Below are 14,543 nucleotides of genomic sequence, written 5' to 3' on the forward strand. Positions count from 1 at the left end.
AAAAATTATCAGTAAAAAACTGAATAATACACCATAGTTGAATATCTTTAGACGCATAGAAGGCGCCACATTTATACTCATATTTCTATGTTTTTAATGAATATATATGTGTGTGTATGTATATATGTATGTTGAGACTAATGTAGAAAAAGAGAGAGCAAGAGCAAGAGAAAGAGAAAGAGACTTTTCTATTCAAAAGATTCGTCTTTAGACTTATTAAATAAAAGTGAAAAAGAAATTCCGTTTGTATGCTAATTAAGAATCCAATTCCGTTCCTTGAGCTGTACTCGTCGATCTTTTTTTTCTTTTTTTCTTTTCTTGTGTATTTCTTCCCCGCTAATGTAGTGCATTGCCTTATTGGCTAGAAAGCTTACACCGTCGATCCAGGAAAGCCTAGATCCTACCAGGTAAAATCTACTAGAAAAAATACCAATATATACAAGGTAATATTCTATATATATTAATCTACAAACTTAGTTTCTCTCTAGCTTATTTAAGGTGATTGCTTCCTTTCTTTCTTTATTTGTTTCATTGTTTATTTTTATATATAAATCCATGAATGCCAAGACTTTAGGTGCGCTTGCTAGTGAGTGAGAGTGTGAGAGAGAAAAGAGAAAAAAAAAGAGAAATATTTGTATTGCTAAATAATCCAAGACCGACAAAAATCCAGATTTTGGGAATTGCCAGAATGCCCAATCTATTAGCCCTACAGTCGTACATTCCTACCTTTTTATCAAATAGAACAAGTTTATAGAAACAGAGTATGAATTATTTTAGACTGGAATTAAAGTTGTTCCTGGACCTCTGCGATTTGATTGACCTCATCAAGTAATAAATATATTTTATATACAATAAACACAATGCCAATGATTGGCTTCTACAAAGTTAAAACGAAGATTAAAAATATACAAAGAACGCATTTGTTTTAGCTATGGACCAGATTTGGTCAATCAGATTAAGCTCAGGTAACTAATGAACAAGATAATCCCACTCATACCCTTTCTCCATTACCGTAGTATCAATTGTATTGGCAAAATAAATGTGGTACATAATCTATTACTATATAATAGCATCCTTTGATTTCAGGGGTGCAATTGATTTTATATATATTTGCTCTAAGCAAAATAATAGTAATTAAATAGTAAACTATGATAGTTCCATCAGAGGTATGCTTTTTTCGATTTAGGTACTTAATCTTTTATAATTGCTAAATTGATTTAGCAATTCAATAAGATATATAAATATATTCTTTATTGATACTGTGAAAAAGCACATTGGGGTGTTAAAAAAACAGTCCTGAGATATACAAAGCCGCTCTTTGGATATTTTAAATCCGCTTTAAAATGTAAATCCCGATATTTTATTTTAAGACCCGCAAATTGACGTGCGTTGTTGAATCCAAAAATTATTGATACATTCAATAGTGCTAAGCTGAAACTGTTAATAGGCCATAATAAATAAATATATATAATAATTTTTATATTTAGTAGCTAAGGCGATCATTTCCTACAATTTAGAGGCTTATCACGGGCGTTTAGGATTAAACAAGGATATCTTCAATAACTCTTACCTAAAATGGCTTAGAATATAGAAAGATTGTTGTGCACAAAATATTTATGATAAATTCTTATCGCAAGGTACCGACCTCAAAATACCAAAAACAAATAAGAAATAAATAAAAACCAAATAAAAAAAACCACCGGTAATATATATATATATATATATATATGTATGGAGGTTCATTTATATAATATAGTCTAGGCTTTATTTAACTAGTAGTTTTTCTTTTTATATTAAAGTAATAATATTTACACCAAATCTAATTAAATTCAATATTTATATATTATCTTCATTAATATATATATATATATATATATATTTGTATATGTTTTGATTATTCGATTTGTAAAAGTACAAATGAAAAATTCTCGAAAGAAACAAAGAAAAATAGATGATTTATATATAAATATAATCATTATTTAGGCTAGGTTGAATGCTGACAAGAACTCACGGTTGTTGTTGTAGTTCTTCATCATCTCTTTCAATACCACATTGTCACTAACAAACAGAGATCTTCTCTGTGTCTTTCCACCTGTGTCTCCAGTTGCCTTTGTGACAGCCCCGTTTTCATCCACAGATATGCCAAGCAAGCGATCCAATTTGGCACTCTTGAAGTCAACTCTCTTTTCGAGATATGGATACAGTGCGCTCGGGTCAAGGCGAGCAAGGTAACCCTCTGACAGAATAGAGCGCAAAATCTCTGGTTTAACCAAGAACATGTTTCCTATCTGTCGGAGCACCTCAAATCGGTCATCCAAAGAGGGGATCTTGAACATTCGAATGACCTCTTGGTATTTTGCAATGTCTCTACAGAAGCACAAATGTTCCTTGTGTAAAAAAACCCAAATCCAACCATCTTTCTTAGACTTATTTATTCTAATAAAAAAAAAGCTTACTTTGTAACCAAGAGCCCACCCGTTGGTGTCACAAAATATTTTTTGAAGTGATCCAGCAATTGGCTTTTTTTTAAAAGAAAGAGTAAATGACAGTATTAGATAGTACTTCTTTATAACAAGTTATTTTAAAGTAAATAAAAATTACTTACGCGTGGAACCCATTTCCGATAATCATCAAAAACATCTCGAGGTTCTTTCCTTGAAGGGTCTTACATGAGGCCTTGTAAATTCGAGTGATGAACTCCACAGATTGGAGACAAGGCTTAAAACGGAAAGCAAATCAAATAAATACCTCAATTCCTAATTTTCTTTTGTTCACATGTTTCCAGCATTTCCTCTTACCAAAGTACCCATGCTCATCATCACCACCTCCTCATCTTTTGGTCTAAAGTCATTCTTCTTTTGTCTAGCAAGAATTTCACCCAACCAAAAAGATGCACCTAATATCATTTGCATTTAGTTTTTTTTTAAGAAAATAAATAAATATATAAATAAAAATCCAAGAATTTCCTTACTGTCAATGATCTTTTGAAGAAGTGTGTTTACTTTATGCTCCAAAAGAGACATAAATGAATTCTTGTTTATAAGAATCTCTTTATGTACAGCTGGAGAACAAGCAACCAAGGGCACCTAAATAACACCAATAGTAGTATTTAATTAACTTATTTCTTTTAATATCTATATATATACTTACCACTGCAGTCTGGAAATGCTCTTGCAAAAGTTGTATCATGTGGGTAGTTGTTTTAATCACTGGGAAACAAGTCATTTCTGGCTCAACCTTTGTATTTCCCAACTCCTCAATAACACTAGCATTAAGTAGGTCAGACAAATGGAATATTCCAAACAGAATTCATATTCAACTTACTCGTCCAACACAATATCGAGGTATTTTACATCCATGAAATCTACTAACAGCCCATATAATTTTTTGATAGAAGAAGGCCTACACAAACACACACGAAAACACAAAGTAAATAGATAAATATATACTACTCTACCAATAACAACTTACAAGTCTTGCGTGTCCGAAAGCTCAACACACCGAACAATAGCCTCAGCGTGAATACTGAGGGCACGCAAGATGGTCTCATTTGAAATCAAGCAAAAGCCATTGTCATCCACCTTGACAAGGTTAGAAATAGCTCTTCTTGGTTCCGAACTACGCTCAAAAGGATTTGTGGGGGAGGCTGATCCATTTATGTCACTTCCCATGGGCACTGGTGGTATTGGCGAAAGCCCACTAGAAGTGGAAGCGGAGATTTGGTTGAGTGTGCGAGTTAGGACTGACTGGTTTCGAAGTGATGTCTTTTTGCGTTGTTGCTACAAAAAAAAAGAACAGGAACGTTGAGACACAAGGAACTCTTTTTAACATAGTACAAAACGTTTGTCGCGGACTCACCATGTAACTTAAGAATTCAGCAACAATACTTCCAAACAACTCGTTCAGTGTCAATCTTTCGCGTGTCAGGTACCGTTCTCCTTCAGTGTATGGAACGAACAAGTCGGCCATACACCGATCTAATGTCTGGTCTAAGGATATCGAAGCTACTAGACCATTTGCGTCAACAGAATTGACAAACGAAGCTTCTTTATCACAGTAGAACTTCAAATTTTCTATCAAGCGCTTTGTTTCGGCATGCGTTGATGCAAGCATACGAAGATAAGCTAAATTTGACATTCTTTCGGCTTTCATAAGAAGGCGTTCAACATGATCTTGAATCTGCGTTAAAAAGAAAATTAGGGATTTTTTTTTGACATAATGCACTCATGTATTATTATTATTTAGTGTTTACCGATTGCTCAAATATTCTCTGTAGGAATACTTGCATGACAGTAGCAGGCTGTGGGAATACATTTGAGATGATCTCAGCTTCTCTGCGTACAGTGATTCGAATATCATCATAGAGCTTGACGAGACTTGTGTCTACTTCCGGGGGTGGAACATTGGGATCAGACAAAGTAGAATGACTACGGATAAGGGGGAGTGCAATAGAAAAATAATTAGCAACGAACATTGCGAATTCTATAGACACCAGAAATTCTCACTCTTCTGAATAACGGAGCTCTTCCATTTCTTCGATTTTCATATTTGACATAAAGAATTCGTGCTGATTAACATAGGTTTGAATACAAGAAGCTCCCCCATTGAATTCAAACAGCACTTTGGCACAATGCTAAGTAATTTATAGATATATATAGATACATGTATTAGAATTCTAATCATTAAATATATACAGTATAATCAATATCATCCTTACCCCCATAATTCGCGGGTCGCCATCTTTGTAAGCCATGTCGAATTCCTCGAGTATTTCTTTTTCGAAACTCTCACAAAACTTTTCAATAGAAGCTTTTGCCTATATATATATATATATATCCAATTCATTAAATATCCAATATCTAAACACACGCACACACTTTATCTATACATTCTTACCTCGTCATTGGCATCGACTTCTTTAGCTACTGCACTCAATCTTCTGGCAATTATAGCAGCCTTGTATGACAGTTAATTATTAACTAGTTTACCAGTTACTTGAATTTTCTCTACCTTAACCTGGCCTTCATCTCCACCATGATATCTGAGCGAATCTAATCTCTCGGAGCTATCTTCTTGGAATTCCATATAATATTCAATAATATCACGACTTTCTGATGCTCTTGAACGTTGCTTGTCAATACTCTCTAATTGCTCTCCTATCCGAATAGCAGTTTTTCCAACTTCTCCGATTCGACTTTCTAGATTATCATATGAACGATATACTTCCTAATATATATATTTATCTATTAAGCACAATACAGAAATACATAATATATATATCCTTCTTTCTCCTTTATATTATCCATTCAATTTTATAGTCTTACATCGAATGATCCATGCAAGTCAACCACACTTTTTCTATATTGTAGTTCAGCCACTTGAACACTGGACTCCAGTTCATCGCATTGTTCTTGTACATGAGTGCGTAATACACTGAGCTCATCCAAGACATTTTCGAATGTTCGAATAAAAGGTTTAGGGTCAAATGCAGCTGATTACAATATTTATATAAATATATATTTAAAAGAAAGTAATTGTGTATTTACATGTATGTGTGTTTAGTGCTCATTAAAGTAAGGGATACACTACCAACAGTGTTTTTTTTTCGTTTCTGTGCACGAGTAGATTACCTTTTTGTTCTTTTTCATCCAAGTCATCGATGATTCCCTGGGATATCAATTCAATAAATGCGTTGGTTGAGACATTACCCTATATAAATCCAGCGTCATCACGTTCGAATAAGTTTTTGAAGTTCTGGAATGTTCAAAGACGTCACAAGACTGGATTGCCTTTTCTTTTTATTCATCTTGTTTTGAGTAGATGAAATCCTTGCCTTAAAATTCTCAATGGTTAGTAGGTGTTGGGTTCCTGACGAAAGATTGTAGAGCATTGGAATTCTTTGGTCCGATGGGCCATCCATGGTGCTGTCACTTGCTGCTTTCCTTCTTGCAGGAAGAAGCTTACTCTGTTAATCTGTGTCTGAATTCAGCCAGCAGGTACATCCAAAAATAGAAGGCGAGTCACCTTTTTACTTTTCTACTTTTACTCAAATTAAATACAGTATTGCAGTGCAAAGAAAGCGCTTTCAATGTGATGGCCGCAAAAAATAATGAGGCTCTTCTGTTACCGTTCCGGTGCCCCCCCCCCCCCACCCCCCCCATCATCATATTAATCATAATTAGTATGTTACTGATATACCTTTTTAATACACCCTAACAGGTAGATTGAGCAATTATTTAATATATTCATTCCATTTTCTGATTTCAATTTTTAATTTTATTTTATCGAAAATAAGTAAGCAAACCTTTTAAACTACTATTGTAATTCGTCAAAACAAAACTAACCTCATATAACTACTGTCTTGAGAACGCATCCTTTTGAAGTAGCTTATTATATCTTTTTACCACATTTTCATTAATAATAAAAGACCATTGCTAGCTATTAACCCAGCTGTAGACACTATAGAACTCGAATGTCCTTTTTCACAATAGTGCCGCAACGAACGTACATTGCTTCTTACAAGTAACCTACGTGTCGGTATTGCTCTTTAAGATTCTATCCATTTTTATAACAATAGCAATGTTATCTATAGATGAAAATAAAAACCGGCTGTTAACAGCTAGGTAAAGCCATATTCTAAAGATTATAATCGATAATCCACTCCTAAGTATCTATCATTTATTAAGAGTGGGGGAAGCAACTGATAAATTATGGGATCTCAGTTTTAAGTTCACCTAATAATTTATAGCTTAAAATGCAGCATAAAATAGAAACAAAAAAACACGAAAATTATGATACATTTAAACACATATTTTATTTATAAGCTTAATTGGTGATATGTTGGAAAAGCAAAGCTACTAGTTTAGCATTGTTACTGTTAAGAGGGAGGATAAGCTTCCTTTACCACAGCACCATCTTGTTCACTTAAGAACAATATGCTAAAGCCAGCAATATCCTTTATCACATCAGAAAGCGACTTTTGGTCAGACGAAAATCGATCCTTTCCAACCAATGCATTTCCTTCTGTCACACTAACGTAGTCGAACGCACCGTTCAATCCAGTGTAGCCGTCTTTCCAGAATTCAGCTCCCTTTTTCCCTTTATAGCGACAATAAACCTTGACATAAACACCTGCCAATGGTCGCTTGGTTTGCTTTTGGGCTACCCGAACAATACCAACTGACTCGGCAATATGAACGGTCAATTGATGGGCAAAGAAGGTCTGGCTACGGCGCAATCCGTTTCCAGTAACTTCTACGATAACGTTCGTACGAATCAGATGTTGAGGAAGGTGAATTATCTTTGTCTTCATCTTGATTCGGTTGATGCCAATCATGTCAAAGTCTTCGTCAATTTGTGTTCCCTCCGTAATATATTCATCAGTATCATCCAACGTATAGTTCTCGGTGTAATTAGGTTTAACCCATCCGTATTCCAATGAATTACCCGACCCTTGTTGGTGCCCCGATTGCTTGGTGTTATTTGCCACAAATCGACTTCCAGAGAACACAACCTCAACATTGGTTTTGTAATAGTTGACTTGTATGTCTGTTATATTGGCATAATGAACCACCAAACCATCCTTTTCATTCACTTCCATGTCCAGAAGAGGCTCAGTGTGTAGGGCTCGTTCTTGCCGGCGTTCGGATGTAATGCTCGAACCTGTGTAATCCTCGCTACTTGTCATGCCGTCCACTTCATCCACAAAATCTTCCAAACTGGAAAAGAGTGCACGCCAACGCAGATTTCCACAGGTGCGATATTTTCGGGCAATGTTACGAACTCCATTCAAATCAACAGATTCCGGGTTTTGAGACACCTGTCTTTCCAGCAAACGTGTCTGCAGATAAGCACCAAGATAATCTAGCTGTACATTAGGTTCAGATGTAGCAGCACCCGAGCTGTCCGTTTTTTCGAGACGTTCTTGCAAGATGCGGCTGTAGACATTATGAGCCTCTCCTATACGGTCCTGTAACAGCAAGTACACACCAAGAACTAAAAGATCAGAAGTACTTGGAGCGGATTTGTCGCACAAGTAGTCAAGAAAAAGAGTGTATTGTGACGAGAATCGTGTATTCAGGATTTCCGCTTTTGTTCCAAGACGATGGGCTGCAAATATTTTATGACATGAAGTTTAGTCAGACCGCTTTTATTATTATTATTTATTGTTTTCAACTAATCACACAAACACAAAAACACTCCTTTTCTTTTTCTTTACCTCGTGCGTTGATAATTGGGTAATAGTCGAGAACATTTAGAGTATCTTTCTCTTGGGCATTGGTGCTCAAAAGCGGAGAAATGAATGATTTTCCAATGTATGGAATGATGCCTTGGTTAGGTTGTATTTGAATGAGCTGTCTGATAATGTCCACAAATCCATGGGTAAGACCATATTGCCACAGTATACTGGTATGGTAACGTCTCTCGCCACCCAAAACGTCAAACACCTTGCGAGCAAATGCCTTGTTGGACATACGCCAAGTAATCAGACCAAAATTAAGTTCGTCAAGCTTTTTGTACTGGGACAAGTAATCCAATACATCTTCATTTTTCATTTTGCTGGCTACAACTGACCAAGGAATAGTCGAGGTTTCTATTTTTTGGTCGGTCAAAAGGCCGGGCTCTGATACTGAGAGGTTTATTGCTTGACTTTTTTTCAACAATTTCGAGCTATCAGTAATAGTAATAGGTAATTGCGTAAAGTTTCCGGTGTGCGGGAAGTAGAAACTACCGACGACATTTTCCCATGTAGAATAAGGGCGTAAAACAATCGTTTTTGATTGACAGTAAGGAGTTCCGGTAGTAGGTACAGCTCCAGAAGGAATCTGCAAGGTGGCCTCACATATACATGGCTTGGAAGAAATGTCTGAAACATTTAAAAAAAAGTTATTATTCTGTTTTTTCCTCTCTTTCCTTTTTTTTTAATCTGCTACCAACTAGACGGGCTTTTGTACTTACTGCTTACAACAAGATGCCAGCCATATTCTGTAGCAGTTTTCAAATCAGTTGGATCAATCATAGTAACATCTTGGGAACTAGGCTGAGCTGATCTGCTAAACAGGCCCTGACCAAGCAGAACAATTGGATTGGTAGGCTCAACACTATTTGTTACCTTTAGGTTGTATTAATACGTTTAAATTCCTCATAAAAACGCCCACGCACACACACACACACACATATATATATATATATGTGTGTGTGTGTGTATAAGTATAGCTTACCTTCAATGTACGATGAAAAACTAAACAGGGCTTTGTAGATACAATAGAAAGGGCATCACTGTTCGAATCACTCTTGCATTTCCACTCAGAATCCACAGCATAAGGCAAGTTCATTACAGATAACGCAGCCACAACTTCTGTGAAGTTATTGGTAGCAACCAAAAATTTCTATAAAGCAAAGTTTTTAGTTTTGAGATGAATAAACAATACAACTCATTACCATCACACTTACTTTAGACAAGAATACAGGGCTTTCAGACTTGATATAATCCGCCCAGAATGAGTTACTAAATTGATCAAGATTTGGAGGACCATTGTAATAACCCTTTTCTACCCATTCATTTGTTGGCTTGACAAATGAATAGGGCACCTTGATCTGCTGTTTAGTAGATCTAGCACGCAGTGCATCTTCATCTGACTTTCTTTTATCATCTTGGACTTGATCATCGTCATCCATAATATGATCTTCAGCTGTTTTTTAAAAGGAGCAAACAGTTAGCTGGCTTATTTATACAGATGGTAATTAAGCACATGACATTACGTGTGTATTCATCGACAAAAGGGTTTTCAGGGTACACATAGTCCTCTTCAAGGTCTTCATCATCCTCAATATCTTCATCATCTTCAGAACCGTTTTCCTGAAAAATCTTACGATGTCGCTTTGCACCACCTTTACCCAATCCTGCACCACCTCTACCCAATCCTGTACCCGCTTGCGAACCGAAGCCAAATGCAGCCGGTCTAGGTAGAGTTGACTGAAAGAAAGAATTTATCGAGCTTCCCTGAGCTTGAGCTTGGGCTTGAGCTTGAGCTTGGGCTTGAGCTTGGGCTTGAGCTTGAGCTTGGGCTTGAGCTTGGGCTTGGGCATGTGCCTGGACCTGTGCTTGACCTTGGCATTGCATATTAGATCGTAAGTTGGTTGAATAAGTAGGTGCAGTAGAGGAGTATTCCGGAGAAGTAGGTGAATACCCCGGAGAAGTGGGAGAATAATTTGGAGAAGTTGGAGAATAACAAATGGCTGAATTTAAGTATCAGGAGGTAATTCGAGGACTTATAACATTCGAATTTTGAGTATAATCTTTATTACCTGTTTTCTGGTTAAGTACGTTACTAGACATGACTGTATCGAATCCTATATCTTCAAACGCTTCATTGGCGGCTGTAGGCGCGTCCTCAAAGGAACGAATGATAGACTTAAGATGACCAGGTACGCGCTTGGCCAGCAACGCCTTCTCGACCACATTCAAGCTGTTGTACAAATAAAGATTGTCTGCATATTCATTTAAAGATTCATCAGCCAAGTACAAATCCATAAACGATTTTGTAACCTTGCTCTGTAAAGAAAAGGTTATACGAGAGTGAGTATAACTTGGGAGTGTATAGTAACTACTAAAGATCTTTACCTTGATAAACGGCTTAACGTTATGTTCAAAGAATAATACGTCTTTATGCTTTAGCCACAAGTTGAGTTCATGACAAGCGTTTGTATTATAAATATCCAATTTTCTCTTTAGAGAAAGAGATGGCCAAGTGAGCAGAAACTTGAAATTGTCAAGACTAGTGTTGATTTCTGCACTGGAGAGTGCTTTAAATATATTGAACAACTTTTCAAAGCTGTCTACAACCTCAAATTCTTGTTCTCCGCCATCAAGTTGCAGAGACCCATATGCTGCTTGATCGCCTTGAAGAGCAGAATTAAGATTCTCTGGGCGCAGAATTGATACAGCCTTCTTTCGTACATATGCTTGGTCAGAGTTTGACTCATCAATTGTCTGACACCGATTCTTCAAACGTAATTCAGTGGTTGTATTATCCAGTACCATTTCAGCGGTAACAACTTGTTCGCCTGAAATTACAGCCAACTGAAGAATATTTCCGTCCCCAAGGTGAGCGCGATCAATGACAAGTTTTCCGTTTTCATTGGGTTCAACGCAAAGGATTGAATAACGATGGTCAAGGAATCCTGCAGTAATATCTCAATGTTAGAGAAAAGAAAGAAAAAATAACTATACCCATACCATAGTCTGTGGCACGGCGATTGGTTTTATATAGATTCTTGCGCATCGCAGAATAACTGCACTTTTTTTTACTCCGTCCGACTCCTTCGACAGCAATACCAGGCTTTTCTACTATAGTACAATATTCTGATGTAGCTGAAGCAGAAACCTAAGTTTTTTTTTAAAATAATAATAATAATAATAGTAATAATGATAGCACAATTATTATTAACAGCAGCATTCTAAAAAAAAGCCTATTAAACCTTACCTTTGGATAAAGTAACAGGGAAGGCTTTACCAAAGAGCTTCCAACCCATTTATCAGTTCTCGCTCTTTTCAGTATATATTGATACTCATCGCTCAGCTTCTGTCCTGCACTAAAAACAGCACGAGTATCGAGGGAACTGTCATATCTTTTAGGATCGGTCGTGGGAAGAGTCATAAGGCTCTTGGTCAAGCTTTTATTTGACTCAATAAAGGCTGTCGTCGTCACAAGCGCATATGTTTTCCCTTTGGACCAGCCGTTTAAGCTCACTACTATAGACTGATCCATTACAGTGGTGTCGGAAATAACCAGAGGAGAATGGGTGAACCATCGACTATTCGTTGCGTAAAAGCTATAACCAAGGATCCAGCTTGACCAATGGCTGCCGCACTCGGCTAAAGCAGTAGAAACCTGGCTATTAAAGATCCAAATGGTAATTTTGTGCGTTGTTTTTTGGGGTAAATGAAGGTAGAGGATAAAGCAGCCCTCTGGAAGACCGGTAATCTTTAAATAGCCATTTTCATAAGAAAGCTGATCGGTAAAGTCGTGAAGTATTTGTCTATAAAATAAATGGCCAGAAGGAAAATAAGTATATATATATGTGTGTGTGTTTGTGTCTTATGCAATTTACCTTGAATTACCAGTTTGGTAAATAGAGCACATGCGGTTTGCTCCCTCAGAAAACGGGATTTTCAAAGGAGTGTTTGCGGTTCCGTTGAGAGTTGTAGGAAGAACTGCATCCGATTTTTCCAAAAGATCCCAATGGATTGAAGTGAGCTCTGGTGAGCTGACGTCAATTGAGTGAATATCTCGAAGCCGCCCGAGATGAATCAAGCCATGTTCATCCGTTTGCATATTTGTAACAATGGGATTTCTTATCATACTGTGGTTCAATTTGACAACGTATTCCTTATTTTTATGAATTTCTCCTAAGAAAAGGCATCGTTGATTTTATGAGAACAAAGTTAAATATATACTTTTTGCGACTCTACCGTTCTTTCCAAGTACACAAATGTAGTATTCGTTATTTTGATTTATACGGAGATAAGGCTTTGAAAGAGGATTGTCTTCAATTCTCATTTCGAGGACCTTGCTGACTTCAATTTCCTGTCCATCAATTTGATGGGAGGTGGATTTGACTTTGGCAGTCAGTTTCAGCTCGATATCATCCACTGTTTTAAAGAATTAATAACCCAGATTCTACCTTATAGTTCATGCTACTTACGGAGGTCAGGAACGTTGAATTCATAATCAAACGAATTATTGTTCGCAAGAGAAGAATACTGTGATGCGGTAGAGCTCTTGACACCGTTTACGGAAGTGGATGTCACAGTCAATGTCACATTTTCAAGCAAATCCAAATTTGCAGGCTGTTTGTGAATATTCAAGCGTGGGACTACAACTACTTTCGCCTGTTTATTTGTAAGAACACTTTCAGGGTTGACGTAAAATTCTGCAGCCAGCTCATAAGTCTCTGTTTTGTGTGTAAAAGCGACTGGTTCACAGAACCCGTCACTTGACAGCAGAAGTATTTCTGTATCCTTGGTCTCGTCGGCACGATAAGGGATTAAAATGTTTCCATTTGCATCAGGCTATAAAACAAGTAAATAAAAAATACATCTTTTCTTCTTTTCTACTTTGGATTTCTTCGTTACCTCATAGTACGAATCAGCGTACCAGACCCTGCCATCTTGACCCAAAGGAATATTATTCTCGTCAATTATCTGAATCAAATGTCCAGCTGAAATCTCTTGGACCAAGTGACGCAAATGTCCCTAATTCCATGCGATTCTTTAGTTATTACGCTAAGCTCAATAATATTAGTGTGATGTTTTTTTTTCTATTACTCTTTGAATCATGGCACGGCATTGCATATTTCCTCCAACAAAATCGATTATCCATGCACCACGTCCTTGGACACAGTCAGAGGCCAAGTGATCTTTTCCAAAAATAAAAGATTCTTTCCAGGTACAGAGAGCAGTTTTTTTGGTAAAGTCAATGGTTTCTTCCCACAATGGGCACAGGCCGTCCAATCTTGCGCTCTCTTCTTTGTTTATTGAAAGTACTCTCTTGTTGGGACGGATCCGCCAGTAGTTGAAAAGATTGATAGGGTAAACTCGCACTGTAAGATGGTCTACTTTCTTGAGTTGAAGGCCCAGCTTGATAGGCGTATCAGCTAAAAGAACACGACCAAGATGGATTGTCGAGGGAGTAAATTCAAGTTGCACTTCGTTCATAAGCTCGTCGAGTTCTTTATTGGTCAAAGAATCAGAGCTTTCCGAAGAAACACCCTGACGCAAAGGATGGGTTAACTGCACAGTTGTATAGATCTTCTTTAGCTTATCGTTGAAGTTCAGATACTTCAAGATTGGATCAAGACTCATGTCAGGATTTTCTGTAAGAACACCAGTAATATATATATATAGCGCCGTATTCTCTTCCCGTGAGTTAGTAGCATAGTTTTTTAGATAAGGAATCTAATATTATTGGAACTTTAGAGTTAATAGCAAGAAGTAAAAAGGTATAAAGCATCAATTGTATTTCTTACATAGATTGTACTATCTTTGCTCAATCTTTGTTTAGTATCAGTTGGACGACCGGGGAGAGGAGACATGTTATTTTCAAGAATTCTGCCTTGAGTCAGGGCTAAATATCTATATTTACAAGATAATTGTGAGATTTATCTGCTGATATTGTCATTTTTTTTTTGTAATAATAAGTCTTGGAAAATACTTACTCAATGAGATAGGCTTCGGTGAAGTTTTCTCTAGCAATTTCTAGTCGTAGTTTGTGAAGGCCAACCAATGCCTTTAGAGGCTGATAAATGACTGGCAAGTCTTCCACTAATTTCCAGAGACGAGAGAGATAACCTTCCAATATATAGTCTCCATCATCCCAGAAGTTTTCTGGCGATTTGGTGTATCTCTCATTCGAGTATTCCAAGGGTACTATTTTGTTTATATATGCAACCAAGAATCCCTCACTCAAAACAACCAAAGGGACTTTTTTTCTGATGGTGTCCATTTGATTAATTGTTAGATTGTAAAGCGGAAATCTGGC

The 14,543-nt window shown here is 36.8% G+C and overlaps 2 protein-coding genes across 2 annotated transcripts; both read right to left on the reverse strand.

The window, feature by feature from the left end:
• Positions 1–1,666: 1,666 nt before the first annotated feature.
• On the reverse strand, positions 1,667–5,891 carry PHYBLDRAFT_126230 (hypothetical protein; the record flags this gene model as incomplete). The annotated part of the gene is made up of 17 exons (XM_018429089.1): positions 1,667–2,367; positions 2,457–2,519; positions 2,606–2,718; positions 2,799–2,896; positions 2,972–3,086; positions 3,151–3,265; positions 3,325–3,402; positions 3,472–3,779; positions 3,859–4,179; positions 4,253–4,427; positions 4,506–4,633; positions 4,718–4,816; positions 4,897–4,956; positions 5,011–5,226; positions 5,325–5,491; positions 5,631–5,709; positions 5,834–5,891. Coding segments are annotated over 17 exons (2,581 nt in total), but the record flags the coding sequence as incomplete, so codon positions are not given.
• A 900-nt stretch (positions 5,892–6,791) lies between these two features.
• PHYBLDRAFT_159461 (hypothetical protein) lies at positions 6,792–7,474 on the reverse strand. Its single transcript, XM_018433989.1, has one exon. It carries the CDS (start codon positions 7,334–7,336, stop codon positions 6,878–6,880), a length of 459 nt encoding a protein of 152 aa, XP_018288817.1. The 5' UTR covers positions 7,337–7,474; the 3' UTR covers positions 6,792–6,877.
• Between the last annotated feature and the right edge of the window lie 7,069 nt (positions 7,475–14,543).

The sequence above is a fragment of the Phycomyces blakesleeanus genome (assembly GCF_001638985.1).
Source record: "Phycomyces blakesleeanus NRRL 1555(-) unplaced genomic scaffold PHYBLscaffold_17, whole genome shotgun sequence".
Taxonomy (NCBI): Eukaryota; Fungi; Mucoromycota; class Mucoromycetes; order Mucorales; family Phycomycetaceae; genus Phycomyces; species Phycomyces blakesleeanus.

Excerpts from the sequence above, each read along its gene's own strand:
- PHYBLDRAFT_159461 (XM_018433989.1), bottom strand. The coding sequence starts at position 7,336 with ATGATTGGCATCAACCGAATCAAGATGAAGACAAAGATAATTCACCTT.